Below are 20,379 nucleotides of genomic sequence, written 5' to 3'. Positions count from 1 at the left end.
ATATAATGGCTTCTTTCACCTGAATGCATTTCCCGTTTTCCCCTCTTTCCACCACAGGGACAGGAAGTACTTGTTTTGTTACAAAACATGTCGTTTCTCATAAGAAGTCAGTGGTTTATAGATAAAAACGTAAAATCTCATCAAATCTAGTAAAATCTGACAAGTTGTTAAAAACATAATAGGTTTGTTAACTACGGCCTTCCTGTGCTGAGGGAGGCTCCACCATTACGGGGTACGAACAAGGCATGCATTTCAGCTGCTCCGGTAACCAGCTGCTCAGCGGTAGGCCATGACAATCTTGCCCAATTAGAACAGCGGCAAGTATATAATCATTGGATTTTCAAGGGAAAAAACCCATGCCTTAGTAAACTCAAGCTAATTCAACCTTCACGCAAATTCACGCTTATAACTTAAGGTTTTCTTAGCAGTCATAGTAGTTTCTAGCTTACAGCAACTCTCTCCCGCACACCCCCTGTCCACTCCCTTGCGATTCACTGCACAGCAGAAAAACCGGACAATATCTGCAGTGGATAAACATAAACACACCGAAAAAAGAACAACAAGAATCCACTTGTAATACACACTTACAATATCTTAAGGCATTATTTGGCAAACGCATTCATATTATTCTTTATTTTGTTTGGTTTTGTTTTCCAGGGGGTTGATATTACAACACATGCATTTGTATAGTTGAACTTCTGATACATGGCATGGAGAAAGAAGTTCACAGACATATATTAATATGCATGTGTAGTGGATTAATTTATGCCAGTGCAAGGTCCTTTTTTATGCTATGAAACATCAACTGAATATATTTATTGAGAAAATGCTATTGAGAAACTGAAATGTATTCTTGAGTGACTAAACATTTCAAGAAATAAAATTTTCAGTTGTGAAAATGCTCGTACAACATGGACATCAAATCATGTTGGGACACATTCTTTGTCAGCTTTTAATGCATAAGTAATGTTCTGGTTTTGTTTCTTTGCTATCATTTGTTGTTAATTCTACCGTTATCCAGCAGCAGCAGATAGCACTATGTGTAGTAAACCCTTTTTTCTCTGCCTGTAACTTTCTAATTAACTGCTGATCCTTGCTGCTTTGTCATCAAAACTGATATTTCTGTTGAGACTGATGAAACAAGGGATTATCTTCCTGCCATTGGCTTTTTTTCTTTCTTTTTTTTAAGTAAACAGATCTAGGTAACACAAGCTGAAAACAAATCCTTCCTTTATTTGCCAAGTAGCTTCTTTTTGTTTCAACAGGAAGCCAGCAAATATTTTATAAACAGAAAATGTGCTTTGTGTGTGGAGAATTCATCAGAACCTAGAAAAAACTACCCTTCTGCACTGCACGTCAACTTACACAGCAACAGATTTTGACCACAAAAAAAAAAATATTAAACAAAACCCCAGACCACTAGCTAAATGCCCAAAGTCTCAACAACAAAGCCAGACTGCAAAGTCCTCAGACCCCCACCCACTCCCCGACTCGAGGAGTCTCCAGCTCCAAGCATGCAGCCTGCAGGCCCCTCCAGCAGCAGCAGGTTCACAGCTTCAGCCCTGCTCTCCTCTGCCTCGCTGACCAAGGAGACAGAGTACGTTCCTGCGGGCAGTCTGGGGCAGTATTTACCATCCCAGTCTTTGGCAGAGGGATTGAGTGCTCGTGATTCATTTCATCAGCGAAAAGAAACACATTTTCATTGGGCACCCTCAGAAGCTGCCTCAGAAGCTGCTTAAAAATTATCCAGTAAATACATAAATATTTCTATGAATAAATGAGGCCCTCGGCTCCCGGCAACTAACAAAACTCCACTTCTCTTCGCTATGCCCCAAAACCAGTTTTTTTCATAAACCTTGACCTTTTGCTTCAGAACTTCTGAAACTGAGACAGAGCAACAAGTGCTTTCAGGAAAGCAGGAGAAGAACAAGGTAATGTCCTCGCAACTTCCACCGTCTCAGCGACCCCAACCCTGCAAAAACACCGTGCCAAAGTGAGCGCAGCAGACTGCGAGACACTGGCATTCAGTGTAGGACCCATTACGTTCCTATAGTCGAAATGGCCATTGCACCAGAAGGCTGACCCAGACGAGGGTAAAATAACAGCAAAAAAAGAAACAAACACATTTATTTTACTTTGCAATCTAAGAGCTCTCCCAGCAGCTGAAGCTTGTCTCATTCACAACACTCGCTTTCTACAGTAATAACATTCTCATTAAAACAGCAGTTCGCCAGACCTTAACTAAGTGCTTTTACTGAAAGTATAAGGATTAATCCTTTTTGCTATTACTTTCAATATTTCTTGTCAAAGAGCCACCCACATATGACATTTATAAATGTGTGTACACTACATGTTAATTCAAATTAAGCCCTGCAGTGAATAATGCTAAGGCCCTTGAATTAAGCTATTTAATTCCTTTCCTCATCTAATTGCTGAGACTATTATTTAATGTCCCTTGTTTTTCTCTCCACTAAACTGTTTGCTTTTCTAAATTGTATTCAGTTTTTCAGTTCAGAAACTGCAGAAACGAAGGGGAAAGTGAAGGTTTTAAGCAAAGGAGCGACGCATCTGTTTGGCAGCTGCAGCGAAAGGCGGCTGAGCAGACACCCAAGTCACAGGGCACCTGCGGCAAGGGGTCACCCAGAAAGCAGGGACGAGCTGGAAAGGCTGAGGGAGGCGAGTGGTCTGTTGGTAAGGTGGAGGCAGAGACCCGGGGCCCGGAGCTGCCCCCACAGACGCCGAGGGTGCTGGACCTGGCCGCCTGGGCTGAGGGTGCTGGGTCCAGCCCAGCCGGCGGACTGGAGCTGAGAGATGGCTGCAGCCCAGCGACGAAATACGGAGCTTAACATCTGCAGCACAGCACTGTCGCCAGGCCTTCCGCGTGCTGTTGTAACTAACGGCTATGAACCAGCACCGCGACAGAGAAAGCTCAAAAAGCCTTCTCCCCCTCGGTGCTGTCCACCCGGGCCATTCAGTTTGTGAATTATTGCAAGCATTCGGCATGCAGCGGGGTTTTTTCCTTCTTTCCCTTTCTCCTGAAGGAAAGGAGTGGAACAGGGCAGCACAGTTCTGTGGAACAAAGCCCCAGCGGGAGGCTCTGTGTCTCTCCGGCCACCGGCTGCCGGCGGGGCAGCCATTGCGTCCCATTGCGGGGCCAGGCGCTGCGCCATGTGCAGGCCAAGGGCCGGCTCCTGGCACCGCAGGGCGACGCGCCCGGGCGGAATTCCAGCAGGGACGGTTTGTTTCTGCGGCCCACACACCTCACCGGTCTGAAAGGTCGTCCTGTGACAGGGACAGCTGCTACAAGTACGACATCACAAGTTTTTGAAAAAGCCATTTAGCCAAGAAAACAGTAATTACATAAATTCACTGTAATACCAAAGGCTTTCATGTAGTCTGCAAGGGCTGACTTCAGTCGTCCTTTAGGTCTGTACACAAGGGACATGCTTGTGTTCCAAGCTGACGTTGTTCACAGTATGACTAAAATATTCTGTGCAATAGTAGGTAAAATTATTGTATCATTTCTGCAAATTAGTTTTATATTCTGGAACGAGCTATGCTGCTGCAGAGAGACTTGTATTATTTTTGGTATCCAGTTTCCCTTCGCTCTGACAATTGGATACACAGCTATCTCCACAGTATTTTCCCCACCAGCTCAGAAAGCAACTTACGTTTTTCCCATTACATCAGTCAGCACGGACATCTAGCGTGAAGGATGACAGAAAGAACATTGATCCCTGCCTTGAATTGCAATAGGTATGCGTGCTTTAGCGGTATCTGACTTCCTCAGGATCAACCAGCACCGCTCACAGCCTGAGCCAAAATAACGCACACTGCTGTTCTTTAATGTCATGCCAGTCACTGTGACAAAAGGGGGTAAAAAACTTCATCAAAAATATAGTTTTGATTTCAGATCCTTTCCACAAATTCTAACCTTGACAATAAGTTTTCGACTGATTTGCATCAATCTGCTATTTTAAAATTGAGAGACAGACTCTTCCGGCAAGCAAACAGTAGCACGCGAACAGCACAAAAGCTCTTTGCAACAACTGCTTTCTCTGTTGTCCATCACCTAAAACTGACTTGGGTACATTTTCTTAACACTGAGCTGATTATTCTACCTGTACAATGTCACCTTAGAGAGGATAGAGAGGAAGGAAAATAAAAAAGTATTTTTTCTTTCTACCCATTGCTGGATAGGATTTTCTTTTTTCTTAAATTAGTGCTGTGATCCAGGGTTACATACACGTCCTGTGCTGCATTTCCATGAGACGCTAGCCACAGCATCATCAACAAAATCACACACGCACATTTCAATAGCTAGAGAAAAGAGGCAGCTTTTTCGATCTTTGCCTACTTTTCTTAACCACCGTGGTGGTGGGAAGATCGGACATGCTGATTCAGCTTGCCCCAGAGAGAACTCTAACAACTTGGCAATTTGCCTTTTTGTGGGGTTTTTTGGACTTGTTTGGAGTCTTTTTTTCCTTTTCTCAATAAGCTCAGACTGTAACGTAACGTCTTCTTTCTGCCTGCAAGCTCCAGCACACACACGTGTCCGTCAGCAGCCGTACCCAGGCTGGGTAGCCTAGCAAAACCGTACCAACACACCTTCCCCTCAGGGGCTGCTTTCTAACACAAACAGATGGCTTTTTTCCTGGCAGCAGGAATGCTTGTCTCTGGGCATCAACAGTGTGGCCATTTTGGTCCTCCCCGTCTGCCTCTGCCATGACGTCACACGTGCTCCCACACAGGCCTGACACTAAGGCCCATTCGCCTCACAAGGACTGTCTTTTCTGTGTCGTGTACACACCCAAGGGTGGTCCCTGCCAGAGGGTTCCTGTCTTGTTTATGGTGACATCTGATCAGGCCACACAAGATATACCGGTTAAATTTGAAAGCCCTCGGCAATCCATCAGTAACTGCACAGCCACCCAAAAAGCCGGCCTCCACTTGGGATTCAACACCTTGTCACGCACGGTAACTTTGAGTATTTTTCTTTTCAGCCGCACGCATAAGCCATTGAATAGAAGAGGAGGGGTCAAATACCAATTCTTCCTCTGGCAGCAGCCACAGCCACGAGAGGGGATGCTGCCATCTAATCTCTGTCTGATCTCAACGTCTCCCTCAAAATTCTCAGATCTTGTTCTCAATAACAAAGTTCTTCGCAGGTCAAAAATCTTTTCATGATTAGTTGTGTGCCGCACCACGAATTGCTTTTTCTCCCTGAGCACCATGTGTCCACCTTAAAATATTCAGGTGTCAGATAGAGTTCTGCTTTGCAGTGCTGTTAAAAATAGAGAAAATAATCGTCTCTGAAGGATGAGCTATGCAGGGGGGAATGGGGACATAGAGCAATCTGTTACTTCTTGCTCTCTCTCCAAGTAGTCTTTTACTTCCAAAGCCTTCTGTTTGCATAGCTCTCAGCAGACCTTGGCTTTGCGTTAAAGAGACAAGCTGGTCGCCTCTTGTTTGAGCTATGATCTTCTCTGTATTCTTCCGAGATCGCAGTTACAGACTAACCTTGTAGCCAGAATCAATCTTTCACAAGCAGAAGACTACACTTACACGCAAAAGCTTTGGTTGTAGGATCTCACAGCTTTGCTCTCAGAGGTCTTATGAGTAATTCTGACTTCTAAACTTTCTCCACACATTTGCTATTCACTTCATGAATTTTCCTCTGGAGCATCCTCTGTTGTCCCTGAAAAGATACAAGACAGTGACTCTGATGGCCACTAATCTGAAAGAGTCACTGTTTCTTAGATTTTTGTTTTGTTCTTTTTTTTTTTTTTTTGTCTCCTATACATGCCAGGTGAATCTTTAGCTGGAATCAGTGTCATCATAGAAAAGACAAATTTGGTCCACTGTATACTAAAAAGTGCTGTGCTTGCAAATCAAAAACCTCACGAAATAAAGTTAGAAACCAGTTGAATGTCTGTGAGCTGAAGCTCAGCTCAGCTAATTTAAACTCAGCTAATTCATTTCAGCAAAACCCTACCACTGACGGAGTTTCCTGGAGTGGCAGAGAAGGGTTTTATTACTGTTGACTTCAGTTAAGAGAATGCACAATGAGATTCTTTAAATTAGTTAAATGTGTTTGGGCAGCTAATATCTCAAAAAGTCTATTATCTGCATTGGCTACAACAACACAGAATGTTATAAAATTAATTATATTCTTCATAGCTTAACAATGATTGCCTCATTTAGAAATATAATTACCTACCCTTGAGGTTTTCAGCCAGAAGGGGTTCTTTAGCAGTGTACAACAGCTTTGTTTGCCAGGCTTCATTTAAATCCCTTGCTTCCACCTTCTTGCAAAAGCTTGGTCTTTTAGGTGACACTTTTTTTTTTTCATACCTAAGTATTATTCCAGGTATTTAATTTCATTACACACAAAGGACAGACTGACACTAAAATAGCAGCCTGGCTAATAAAACCAGAAGCCACCAAACGACACCATGTTACGGGACGCTCTGTAATATAATAGGCTAGGGTGAGCAATGCCCTCCTCCTTCAGATTTCAAAGCAGGACAAATTATTATTCAGGAACAAAAAATTATGATCCATCTCCTAAACGGGTCACTCAAAGAGACACAAACAATAAACTTAAAAAACTGAAGATCATTTCACCAAATCCCCAAGAAAACTGTTTCCAGGGTTTCTGTTCTTGTTTAAAATTATTTGAGAGAAACACAAATATAGTTCCCACAGACAAACCACAGAATCACAGAATCACAGAATAGTAGGGGTTGGAAGGGACCTCTGTGGGTCATCTAGTCCAACCCCCCTGCCGAAGCAGGGTCACCTACAGTAGGCTGCAAAGGACCTTTTCCGGGCAGGTCTTGAATATCTCCAGAGAAGGAGACTCCACAGCCTCCCTGGGCAACCTGTTCCAGGGCTCCGTCACCCTCAGAGGGAAGAAATTCTTCCTCATGTTCAGACGGAACTTCCTCTGCTTCAGTTTGTGCCCATTGCCCCTTGTCCTGTCTCTGGGCACTACTGAAAAGAGCTTGGCCCCATCCTCCTTACACCCACCCTTCAGATATTTGTAAGCATTTATAAGGTCCCCTCGCAGCCTTCTCTTCTTCAGGCTGAACAAGCCCAGCTCCCTCAGCCTCTCCTCGTAGGAGAGATGTTCCAGTCCCCTCATCATCCTTGTAGCCCTCCACTGGACTCTCTCCAGTAGCTCTTCATCTTTCTTGAAGTGGGGAGCCCAGAACTGGACACAGTACTCCAGATGAGGCCTCACTAGGGCAGTGTAGAGGGGAAGGAGAACCTCCCTTGACCTGCTGGCCAAACTCCTCCTAATGCATCCCAGGATCCCACTGGCCTTCTTGGCAGCCAGGGCACACTGCTGGCTCATGGTCAACCTGTCATCCACCAGGACACCCAGGTCCCTCTCCGCAGAGCTGCTCTCCAGCAGGTCCACCCCAAGCCTGTACTGATACATGGGACTGTTCCTCCCCAGGTGCAGGACCCTGCATTTGGCTTTGTTGAACCTCATCAGGTTCCTCTCTGCCCAACTTTCCAGCCTGCCCAGGTCACGCTGCATGGCAGCACAGCCTTCTGGTGTATCTACCACTCCTCCCAGTTTGGTGTCATCAGCAAACTTGCTGAGGGTACACTCTAACTCTTCATCCAGGTCGTTGATGAAGAAGTTAAACAAGGCTGGGCCCAGTACTGACCGCTGGGGGACACCACTAGTTACCAGCCTCCAAACAGACTCAGCGCCGCTGATGACAACCCTCTGAGTTCTGCCATTCATCCAGCTCTCAATCCACCTCACCGACCACTCATCCAGCCCATACTTCCTGAGCTTCCCTAGGAGGATATTATGGGAGACTGTGTCGAAGGCCTTGCTGAAGTCTAGGTAGACAACATCCACGGCTCTCCCTTCATCTACCCAGCCAGTCATGTCATCATAGAAATCTATCAGATTGGTCAGGCATGATTTCCCCTTGGTGAATCCATGCTGACTACTCCTGATAACCTTCTTTTCTTCCACTTGCTTGATGATGACCTCCAGGATAAGCTGCTCCATCACCTTTCCTGGGATGGAGGTGAGGCTGACCGGCCTGTAGTTCCCTGTGTCCTCCTTCTTGCCCTTTTTGAAGACTGGAGTGACACTGGCCTTTCTCCAGTCCTCGGGCACCTCTCTTGTCCTCCAGGACCTCTCAAAGATGATGGAGAGCGGCTCAGCAATGACATCCACCAGCTCCCTCAGCACTCGTGGGTGCATTCCATCGGGGCCCTTGGATTTGTGGACGTCCAGATCGCTTAAGCGATCCCTCACACAGTCCTCCTCGACCAAGGGAAAGTCATCCTCTCTGTGGGCTTCTTCTCTTACCTCCGGGGCCTGGGACTCCTGAGGGCCTTTCTTGGCACTGAAGACTGAAGCAAAGAAAGCATTCAGTAGCTCTGCCTTCTCTGTATCCTTCGTCACCAGGACGCCCGCCTCATTCAGCAGCAGCCCCACATTGTCCCTAGCCTTCCTTTTGCTGCTGATGTAGTTGAAGAAGCCCTTCTTGTTGTTTTTGACATCCCCTGCCAGCTTCAGTTCCAGGTAGGCTTGGGCCTTCCTTGTCGCATCCCTGCACACTCTGACCACATTCCTGAACTCTATCCAAGTGGCCTGCCCCTCTTTCCACATTCCATGGACCCTTCTCTTCCACCTGATCTCCACTAGAAGCTCCTTGTTTAACCATGCAGGTCTTCTGCCTCCTTTGCTCGATTTCTTTCTCAGGGGGATGCACCGCTCCTGAGCACAGAGGAAGTGACGTTTAAACAGCGACCAGCACTCTTGGACCCCCCTGCCTTCGAGAGCCCTGGCCCACGGGATTCCTCCCAGCAGCTCCTTGAAGAGGCCAAAGTTAGCCCTCCTGAGGTCCAAGGTTTTGATCCTGCTTATCGCCCTGCTTCCTCCACGCAGGATCCTGAACTCCACCATTTCATGGTCACTGCAGCCGAGTCTACCTCCAACCTTCACATCCTCCACCAGTCCCTCCTTGTTTGTTAACACAAGGTCTAGCAGAGCGCCTTTCCTTGTTGGTTTCTCCACCACTTGCATCAGAAAGTTATCATCGATGCTCTGTAGGAACCTCCTGGATTGCGCCTGCCTAGCTGTATGGTCTTCCCACCTGATGTCAGGGTGGTTGAAGTCCCCTATGAGAACCAGGGCCTGTGATTGTGAGGCTGCTTGCAGCTGCCTGTAGAAGGCCTCATCAACCTCCTGCTCCTGGTCAGGTGGCCTGTAGTACACACTCACCGTAATGTCATCCTTGTGAGCCTGTCCCTTAATTCTAACCCATAAGCTCTCAACTCGTTCCTCATTTGCCCCCAGGCCAAGCTCAATGCATTCCAGTTGCTCCCTCACATATAGAGCAACTCCACCACCTCTCCTTGTTGGCCTGTCTTTCCTAAAGAGTCTGTAGCCATCCATGACAGCATGCCAGTCATGCGAGTTGTCCCACCACGTTTCTGTGATGGCGACCAAGTCATAGCCGTCCTGCTGTATAATGGCTTCCAGCTCCTCCTGTTTATCGCCCATGCTACGTGCCTTGGTATAGACACACTTGAGCTGGGCCTGTTGATCTCACCCCTGACCCTGGCACGCCAAGCCTGGGCTCATCCCTAGTGAGCTGGGTGATGTCCCCTTCCCCCTTTGAACCTAGTTTAAAGACCTCTCAATGAGCCCCGCCAGCTCATGGCCAAGAATCCTTTTTCTCCTTTGAGATAGCTGCGATCCACCTGTTGCCAGCAGGCCCGGTGCTGTGTACACCTCCCCGTGATCAAAGAAGCCAAAATTTGACCGATGGCACCAGTCCCTGAGCCAGCTGTTAAGCAGGTGAGTTTTCCTGCCCCTCAACCAAAGCCACCAGGTTTATCCTGAGCTAAACCATAATTCCTATGCGCAGTTACAATGCATCGGTAAAGAATGTAATTGCTAAACATTGTCAAGCATAATTGGATGGTGTCCATCTTCTGTGGACTCGTCAGTTGCCCAAACCGTGGCAACCCTGCCGTCTTGTTCACAGGTTTGTACCTCCTCAACCAGTGAAGCACAAAGGAGTTGAGAAATACGGAAGAAAGGTAGAGAATACATATTGTTGCTATTATTCTTCCTGTAGACATTATTCTTTCTCCTTGATAGTATCAGAGATCATGATTCTCCAGAGCTATTAATCTGGCATGTGTGTTGACACTGTGATTGTAAAAGCTGCTATTTATTTCCTACTGCGTTACAGCTCAAACAGAAAAGAAATACTGAGATGCCCCAAAACTTAGGAACAAATTGAGAGGAAATGATGAAGTGTGATAATTTCAGTGCAAAGAGATCCGACCCTAATACTCAAGATATTGTTTTTGCTTAAAAACTTTTTTTTTTCAGGTTTAGCTTAAAATTATGATTTGGAATTTTATTTCAATTTCAGGAATATTTCAGCTTACTCAAGTATCAGCATTATTCAGAAAGCAAGTGCTCTTTAACTATGTAATGATATACAAACAGTAAAAAATAATAGTACGTAACTTAGAAATACATGAAAACCTGATGAATCTTGACAACTGTGCAGGTGCAAAACAAATTTTGCTTTACCTTTTTTCACATTCTTGACTTACTATAAGCTGTCCTTTGGAACATTTTTTTATCGTGCATTCAGAGTCATCAGGACCTCAGCACACAAAAACTGAAGCCTGTTATAGTCTGCCATAATATAAAGAAGAAGCTGCTGTATCTAGGCGTAGAAACAAAGAGTTACTAAGCACTGTGGGGCAAAGAACCCCAAACCCTCAGTTTTGAGACTAAGGGATAGTTTCCAAACTATGGTGTTGTGATTGACTCAACACAGGTAAGAAGAACCATTTTGAAAACCTCAGACCCTCTCCAAGGGCTTCTGAACGAAACCCCCAGGTACAGAGTGTGCCCATTTTATGGTGACGGTCGCATAGTTTTACCATTCTCTAATGGCGTTACAAACCTAGTCAATATGATTTTTAAATGAAGCTGTGTACAACGCGAGGAACAAAAGGCAATACAAACCATGGGTATGAAGAAGCCAGTAGAAGACATTCTTCAATTAGGAAAAGTCACACCGAGCATCCCTGCTCTTCCCTCGTGGACTTTGGCCTTTGTAGACCTTCCCTTCCATCCGACACATAGACTAAGGCACCTGGTTCAGACAACGACCCCAAGAACAGGTCTTTTCGGGGACTTTTTGCAGCAAAATGCCTATTGCATCAGGTCTTGGTAGCAACATACAGAACACTTTGTTGAAGAATTTTTCTGAAATGCAGATTTTCCATACAGCCTGGTGTTACACAATTTGAATAAAAGCTAATTAAACACAAAGAGAAGGCAAAGACCAGAGGAATGCAAGCAGGTGCAGGAAACTCAGTAACGTAACCACTGAACACAGCACACTGAGTGTGACGCTCCCAAACCCACCAGAGAAGATGAGCACTTCATCCCTAGCGTGAAACCAGGGAGGTGATGCAGCAGAAGGGCATCTCTGCGCATCAGGCAGGGCACAGGACTTGCGATGGGGTGCAGCAAGAAGAGAAGTTTGGTATGGAACCAAGGGAGCTTTGGCACTGCGTAAAGCTTCTTACGGGATATTTTAAGGGGACTGCAGAGATGTGCAAGACTTCATACTGGATGTTCAGGGAAGGACAAAGGCAGGAAAAAAGGAGGAATCAAGGTGAAAAACCAGAAGGAAAAAGGTATAAAAGGGGCCAGTCAAATGCAAACATGAGATCAGTCAGCATGCTCATCTGACTGAACCCAAGCTTGGTCACCACAGCCTGTCCCACGGCCCTATTAAATCTACTTCTAACTATTTTTTCTGTGTGGACGGTCCCTATCCTAGGGAGCGGGTGGGTGGGTGAGTGGGGGTGTGTGTTACTGTACTTCAGGCTGGGCTAACTTGCCAGTAGTGCGAAACCTCCGTCAGGAAAGAGCTGGCAGCTGAGTAACGGACTGATGTCCTGCTACGGATGCTGGGAGGACTCAAAGTCCCCCTCCTGTCTGAGGGATCAGTGACTTTGGTGTGCATCCAGAGAATGCGTACGCTCCACTGATGAGCTTCAGCGCTGATCAGGGCAGGGAGGGTCAGGTGTGGGCTGCCTGTGCTGCTCGTACTCTGGTGAGTGCAATGCGTGGGTGCCAGTATGGGCACTGCTCTCCCTGCAGTGACTCGTGAGAGCTGGCATGGATACCATGCGCAAACCGGTGTCGGGTGGGGGGACGTGCTCAGCCTCTCCCCAGAGCTCTCTCCCCGGGCTGGGAGCCCTCTGGGATTTGGCTGCAGCAGCCCGGGAAGGAGACCCGCTGGGTACCAAGGTCTGCTGGATTTGTCTGCTCCTAACGCTGGAGGGTAACTGGTTCTGCATCTGTCAAGTGAGAGCAAACGAGACGTGTTGGTAACTCTGCCTTTGGAAATGTCAGCACTGTCAGGTCTAAAGATCACCTAAACAAGAATTTAGGGGAATCTCTCTGATACCCATCTGGAAATACAGCTTTAGGAGAGTTTGACTCTTCTTGCCCTTTTTTGTAACCTTCTGTAAAGTTACTAGCAGCACTGCTCTGCCAGGCTTTCCCAAATGGATGCCTCGCTGCAGTAAATCGAGGATTGTCTCTACGTCGAGCAGAACAAAGTCTGTGCTGTTGAGAGGTGTATTTTGGAAGGGTTGTGACACGCATCTCTGAAGAAAACACAGGAAAGAATTCATTCTATGTACTAAGGGATTACAAACGCCTAAACATGTTCACGTAACTAATCCTCATCCTTTTGGCTTGTCAAAGAGCAGGGAATCTCGGGCCATTGCATTTCTACTTCACAAGCAGTGGAAGACATCCAGAATCACCATCCAGGGCATGGTACAAGACCTCCTCATCTCAAGCAAGAGCACTGCTCAATCTACCGGACCACTTAAAAACAGAAGTATATTGGTCAATATTTTATGGTCCTGGAAAATAAAACTCTTCATTTCACACTTTGAATATTTTCAGGTCCCATGCTTCTGGGACAACGGACAAAGCTTATGGTCTCCATCCGACGGATGTAAAATTTCAGTAACACTGCTGAAATCACGGGAAATACATTTCTGTAGCAGAAATAAGTATCGTATCAACATCTTAGTTACTCAGACTGCTGCATCTTTGGGGAAACTTTTTCAACTCCATTACAGAGCAATCTACAATTCAACATTTAAAACATTCATATGCATTATGGTTTATGTCAGTTGATACAGTCCTTCATTTGGGTGGCGTCAGACTAAGCAACGAAGGAAGTCTGACGGAAAAAGGGAAAAGACATTCCCTTTTCTTGAACTGAACTCCTATTTCATGGGAACATTCGCATGAATTCCTTCACCTCTGAAAAACATGACATAGCACTGAAGGTCCCTGCAACTGGTCCTCAGCCTCCCCCCTAATCTGAGACGTCCCACAAAACAAAGATTTTGAACAGCGTGGAGGATGATGGGAAGAAATAATTAAATATGTATATAAATTAAATATATTTAAAATATTTGGTAAAAAATACACAAATACCCACACTGCGTACAGCTAAAAGTCCTGTCAGGGGACATGTCACATGTTCTGGCTGGTGGCACATATGAGGTTATTGTAGCATGCAACTAGCACTGCACCTTCTAGGACTATCTTTTTTCCTACCTTGCAAGTTTTGCACTCTTCTGGCATGCCGAGCACACTGTCTGTCTGCTCCCTTCACCCTCTGAACGGAGTAAAAATTAATAAAAAACAAAAAAGCATGCTTTCAAACTGCTGAATTGGGACAATGTTTCTTCTCATCTAGTTTTATCAAAAATATATCAGAAAGTTCCCGAATCTTGACAGCATTTGTTCTCAAGCTTCTTGGGTTTGTTTGCAACTAGTCTTATTAATATTGTTTAGCAAGAATTATAGATATTTATTTTTTCCTTTTATTGTAGAAACACCAAAAGTTTCAATCCTGGCCTGAAAGTTAGTCTTTTAGTAAATACACAAGTAAGGACAATTTAAACAGCTGTAAGAAGGTAAAATATGGAAATGGTAATTCAAGGGTCTTTCTTTTTTTCTACAAACACAAATCTTTCGCCACCTTACGCATCTGCATTCGTGTCAGGCAAGTCTGTGTCAGACAGACGGGGACTCCTCCCCAGGCCATGGTCACCACCGAGCTGTGTGCTTCAGCCTGTACCATGGTCTTTCAGCTCAAGCCTGTCCTCTGTGACACAGCGTGGCTACTCTGCTTCTGGACAGCAGAGCGCTTTAAGGTGTACAAACTTACCCTAGTTCATTCTGTGTCATTTTGGAATAGCATAGGAATTATATTTTCTTTAAGTATTTAGTGGAAGCTAAGTGCTCTTGCCTTACGATCATACCACACAGTCATATAGCCCAGGGCACAGAGTTTTTGTATGGCGATAGAGAAGTAGATTACTGATGCTCAAATATTTTCCTCTGAACTAATATATATATATATATATATCTGCGCACACGCACAATCACACACTCATTTAATGTTACAAGGAAATTACTCAAATGCCTGTTGCAGTTCTAAAACCAGAGGCTTCTCATTATGAACCACTGAACAAGAAAGCAAATGCTAGAAGTAATGACTGTATCTGAAGCTTATCACCCTGAGTCCTGGAAGCACTGTAAAAGCATAAAGTTGACAAAATAAAAGGGGAAATGAGCAGAGATAAAAGATCTCTAGATGTGCAGAAGCAACACTGTTATGTGTATTCTGTAAACTGAATTCAAACTTCATACTCTCCCAAAGTAACAAAAAAGAAAACATCTTTTAAGAACTCCATACAATGCAAGAAAAAAAGTAATTTAATCTTGGATCAATATTTGAAAGTGGTTAAGTGGAAACTGCAGCTCAGCAAGAATTTCGCTCGCACAATTCCATTTCATTTTGCTTTTGTGTGGTGTAAGTCTGGGATGACATTCCAAATGTTGGATTGTATTTGCACTACTTACTCTTTGCTCTATGTTAAAATATAGTATTTACATACCAGATGCTATACATTCTATCTGATACATCATCTATACCTATAAAATACACAGTAATTGTTTGATATATTGAGATACCACACCATGGATTCACCTGTGAAATACAGCAGATCGCAAGCTTAGCCGATGCCAAACTTGTTTTGCCAGCTGGCAAACATGAATTTTGCCCTCACCTATATATGTATGTATATAGATATACGCTGCCATCAGTCAGCATCCCCCGGCATAACAGCGGCCCGGGCTCAGCGCTGCTGCCTGTGTGGCACTGCCAGAGGCAGAGGCAGGTTTCTGAGGCCGGGGAGGGGTCAGTCTCCATCATTCAGGTTAAAAGAGCTGCAGTTCTGCTCTCTCCCACGGGACATGGCAACAGCCCAGCTGTGGGCAGCGTGGGCAGCACTACGCCCAGCGGCTCTGCTTGCTCTGGCTCGATTCAGCCCCTCGCGCGTCACTGCCCACTGTCCGACCTCAGAGCAGGGCAAAGCAGGGGCTTCAGCAAGTGCTGCATATCCAAAGCCCCCCTGCATGCAGGCCTTTCCCTTCGGGAACTGGACCACAGCCCTCCAAGGCTGGTGGAACAAGCCCAGCGTCGGGGCTGTGTCGGGGTCTGGACAGCCTTGAAGGGTATCCGTAAGAGTTTTAAAATACGCTGCGAACAAACCCAAGAGGAGGCAGCGTCTCCTACCTGGCAATGCCGCGGAAGGAGAAGAGGACACTCCCATCTGCTGCTGCATGTCCCTGGCTTCACCTCCCCCTCTGGCCTCCTCTCCCATCCTTTGTCTGCCCTGTGCACGCAGACTGTAAGATTATCAATTTAACAGTGGTTTCTCAAAATAAACTGCTTTTCCTCTCCTAAGAATAGATTCTGGTGGAGATTGAACTCCGATTCTGAACTGAGAATCTGATACTGGTTATCGGTGACAGTGCTTTGCAAACAATCATAATGATAACAACAATAATCATTCTAACAATAGCAACTATTAAGTAAGCAGAAATATAAAAGATGTTTGATTTGGGGTTTTTTGTGTTTTATCGTTGGTTGGGTTTAGGTTTTTTTATGCTTCTGGCAGTTATGAAAGGGAAGTAACTAAACCCCAGACTGCTGTTTGGTTTGACTCGACTCACTCTACCCTGGCTTTCTTTGTCCCTCAGTTCAGAAAGAGGAAGACGGTTAGCAGTATACACGACAGTGTCAGCGGGCAACAGGTAAAAATCCAAATGTGAAAGTATAGGAAACGTACCTTGCAGCTACAGCACACGGAGGTGTCAGAGCTGTGCCAACAGTGACAGAATCTGCTTAATGAAAATTTTCCTCAGGCATCCAGTAATGTCGCTTGTGATTTCCACTGAAGATTACCCATCAGTTAGCACAAATTTGCTTTTTAATTGGCCTGTATTGCACCTGCCAGATTCTGACTCCCCAGTCTCTGAAGCACTGGCAAAAGAAGGAAGGTGGATATCTGGGGGGATTTAATGTTAAGACGTTACAGGAAGGCCATGCACAGCAACAACTAATGTTTAAAAGACAAGAATAATGTGCACTTGCATGAAGTGATGAGAAAGAGGGAATGGGACCTGGGGAGTAACTAATGAACAAGGTTAATTAGCTACAGCAGAAAGATCTAAAGCTCCAGCGAATTCAGTGGGAAGCTCTAATTCTGTTGACTTTTGTGGGTCCTGGGAATAGCCCAAGGAGGCCAGAAGTAGAAAATCCAGCAGCTAGGCTACATTTATCCAGGCTTATTTTTAAAAGAATGCCAAAGTTGGTGTGTGCTGAAGGTAACCTGTACACAGCTGGGCAACCTCAGTGACGAGCAGCGTGGGGCAGGAGCCTGACAAGCACATGGCACAGCAGCACCCACTGCAGCAGGCGTGCGGGAGACAGAACAACTCCACGCACTGTTTGACCACAACCCAACTGCTTGGTTTTGCTGCTTATGGTGGCGTTGCTGTTGTTGGCTTGCTTTAGGGAGCAGGAAAGAAAGAAAATAATTAAACTGAGAAACAGAGGATGTTTTCATCTAGACTTGCAATGGTGTAGAGGCTCTGCCTCACGTCACGTTCAACGTGCTGCGGAGCGTACAAGCATCTGGTAAGAGGTATCTTCCAACTTGGGAGGCTTAAATCTGAACGAAGGAAAGCAAGGGTGAGAAGGAAACAGGGCCACACCGAGCTGGTGGAGCTCAGAAGCAGGCTTCCAGGAATTGAGGTGCTGGTGACCATTCCAGGTACCGGACACTCCAGCTCGGTGTTGCCCATTGCGGGAGGAGCACCACGCAGCTGACTCGCGTTCAGGGGTGCTACCTGACACGCTGGCCTCCCACGAGCTCAGCCCATAGCAAAGGCAACCAGATCGGTACTTGGAAATCTCATGGCCCCAGGGATGGATGAGGGCAAAGAGGATGACCGTGGTGACCCAGGACCAGGGGGAGAGGGGACAAGTGTCCAGGAGGACAAGCAGTTAGTAGTTCTGAGTAAGCACTGTCCTGTGCTGAGGGCTCCAGAGCTGGACACAGGACTCCCAGGGCAGGTCTCAGCAGAGCAGGGCAGAGAGGCAGAATCCCCCCCCTCGCCCTGTGCCTACGCTGCTGGGGATGCAGCCCAGGGCACGCTTGGCCTTCTGGGCTGCCAGCGCACATTGACGGGTCAAATTGAGCTTCTCATAAACCAACAGCCCCAAGTCCTTCTCCTGAGGGCTGCTCTCAACCCACTCATCACCCAGTCTTTACCCATGTTTGAGACTGGCCCTGCCCAGGTGCAGACCTTGCACTTGGCCCTGGTGAACTTCATGAGGTTTGCACAGGCCGATGTCTCTAGCCTGTTAAGGTCCCACTGGAAGGCATCCCTTCCTTCTAGAGTATCAACTGCACCACTCAGCTTGGTGTCATCTGCAAGCTTGTTGAGGCTGCACTCAATCACACTGTCCATGTTCCCAACAACATTATTTAACAAGATGTTAAATAATACTGGTCCCAGTACGGACCTCTGAGTGACCCCGCTGGTCTCTGGCCTCCACCCAGACATCGAGCCGTCAACTGCAACCCTTTGAATGTAGCCATCCAGCCAATGCCTTATCCACCAAGCGGTCCACCTGTCAAATCCACGTCTCTCCACTTTGAAGACAACGATGTTGTACAGGACAGTACCAAATGCTCCGTACAAGTCCAGGTAGATGACATCAGTTGCTCTTCCCTTCTCCACCAATGCTGTAAGCTCACTGTAGCAGGCCACCAAATCTGCCATGCATGATCTGCCCTCAGTGAAGCCACTGGCTGTCACCAGTCACCTCTCTGTTTCCCATGTGCCTCAGCATTCATCTAGAAAAGGAACACAGGCAGGAAATGGAAGGATGAGATTGCAGATGGGACAAACAACTGGTTTCAGTATTGTCTCTCCACCTTTCCATCACCTTCCTGAAAAATTTCAGTCCTGATACAGCGCTCTGTCCAACAGCTACCACAATCCAAACAGAACGTCAGTTTTGTGAGTTTCATCATCAAAAAGCTACCACCATCATTTTCTGAGACTGATGATGGCTGGCCCTCCTTTAAAATCTGCAGGACTGTTTCATTGATGTGGCAACCACATGCACACATACTGGTGCCTCTGTGTGTGTGTGTGTGTGCACGCATACTGTCTGCAAGTGGTATTTTTTAAACTAAAATATCTTAAACTGACTGACATGGGTTATTTTGCTTTGTAAAAGGAGCAATTTGGCATGGACAAAAGCTACATTTCCCCATGCTGTTATCAACAATAAACAGCTCCATCGCTACCAAGGCTTCCACACTGTCAGCTGTTCTAACCCCAGTGTACAGATCCAGTGCAAGTACTCTGTCAGACTTTTTATTTTATATATCCGTGCTCGGGTATATCTCAGCTGTATCTCTCAGTACTCCCTTATTTCTGATACAGATTTATCTCTGTCCCCTCAGAACTGTCGCTTGCTCCCTTTTATCACTGTAAAATATTTGCAGGGCGATAGCTGAATCATACAGCACAGGCCAGGGAACAGTACCCTGCGTTCACAACATGCAAATCCAGTTCCTCCCCTTTCCCATCCTTTTCGGCTTTGTGGATTTACAGCAATGTCTTGTTTTCCTTTCTCTGGATCCTTGTGCTATGTGGTGTTTCTCACATTTAAAGCCTGGCAGGCTGAGAAATGTGATCTTGGTTCTAGCAACAGACTGCCGGGTCTTGGCATGACTGCCTACGCAGATGCAAACATACTGAAAGTGCTCATTATCGGAGAAACCCTTAGCTCTTCAAAGGCAAACAAACCTCTTTTTTTCTCCCCTTCTTCCCGTTGCACTACACTTCCATTTAAAAGTAAGGCAAGAATACCACTTTAGAAATACCATGCCTCACAAAAACACAGCAAGCTCGCAGCCTTTCATTCCCCTCCTAAACACACCATAAATCATACACAACCCCCACACGCTCTTCCCCCGCACCCCCCAATGATCCCGCGTCCCCAGGCAGTGATGCCCCTCACTCTGCCAGTGGGGACTCACCCCGCGGGTACCACCCAGCCTGTCGGGCAGACGGTCTCCCAGTATAGCTGGATCAGGGACCTGGTTACTGGGGTTCATCCCATCGCTCCCTCCTTGTGCCTCCGTGCTCCTCAGTGTGCGTGGAGATCAGCCTGCTGTCACATCACCTAACAGTGACTGAAAACAACACCCAGGTCTGGAGGTATCTTTTGGCCTGAAAACGTTACTGAAGGTATTGCGCATAATCAACACTTCCTTTCAGGCAACTGCTGAAGCCCATTCGGAAGAGAAGAGCTGAAAAAAATCCCATTCACCAACCAGCATATGAATAACATCAGGACTGTCTAGGGGTAAAAGGACTGACAACATAAGAGATGGCTGATGATGTTGTCATCATAGCTCTGTGCTCTACCAAATAGACAAAAGCAGCATCCAGTCACAAACCAACAGACAGACAGACAGCAGGACCACAGAGCGCAGGAGGGGAAAGCAAAACTCCTGTAGGTCTTCTCTTTACAGTATAATGCAGAGAGAAAACAGACTAAAATGCTCCTAATGTCTCCAGGGCACGATTAAAGTCTTTGAATCCACTGCGATTTTTCAAGCGCAAGTTGAACTGAGCTGAAAGGACGTAACCCACGTGAGGCAGAAGACAGCTCAGGACCACACTCACAATTTGGTCTCTGACCACCTTTGCCATCACTGCTGACATGACCTAAGTGACATCAGTCTCCTAGGGACGCCAGAGGAAACAGGACATATTGTGCACGTTCTTCTTGCCGCCTTTTCTTATTTTGTTCTCCACCCAAGATGATCAAAGAAGAAAAGGGAATAGCAGTTAGGAACTGAAAATAGCATTAGCAACATTAGACT

General features: G+C 46.2%; 2 protein-coding genes across 2 annotated transcripts in view; both read right to left on the bottom strand.

Moving 5' to 3' along the window:
* The window catches only part of LOC142364597 (apolipoprotein B-100-like), an 81,809-nt gene extending 63,553 nt beyond the window's left edge, over nt 1–18,256 (bottom strand). Inside the window, 1 exon segment of the mRNA XM_075444431.1 lies at nt 17,815–18,256. Coding sequence (XP_075300546.1) covers nt 17,815–18,256 — 442 coding nt within the window.
* Nucleotides 1–20,379, bottom strand: part of LOC142364595 (uncharacterized) — a 142,434-nt gene that overhangs the window by 54,877 nt on the left and 67,178 nt on the right. The window lies entirely within an intron of this gene.

Source organism: Opisthocomus hoazin, chromosome 2 (assembly GCF_030867145.1).
Source record: "Opisthocomus hoazin isolate bOpiHoa1 chromosome 2, bOpiHoa1.hap1, whole genome shotgun sequence".
In the NCBI taxonomy this organism is placed as follows: domain Eukaryota; kingdom Metazoa; phylum Chordata; class Aves; order Opisthocomiformes; family Opisthocomidae; genus Opisthocomus; species Opisthocomus hoazin.
Note: the sequence above shows the minus strand (reverse complement) of the source record. Positions and strands in the feature narration are given on the sequence as shown.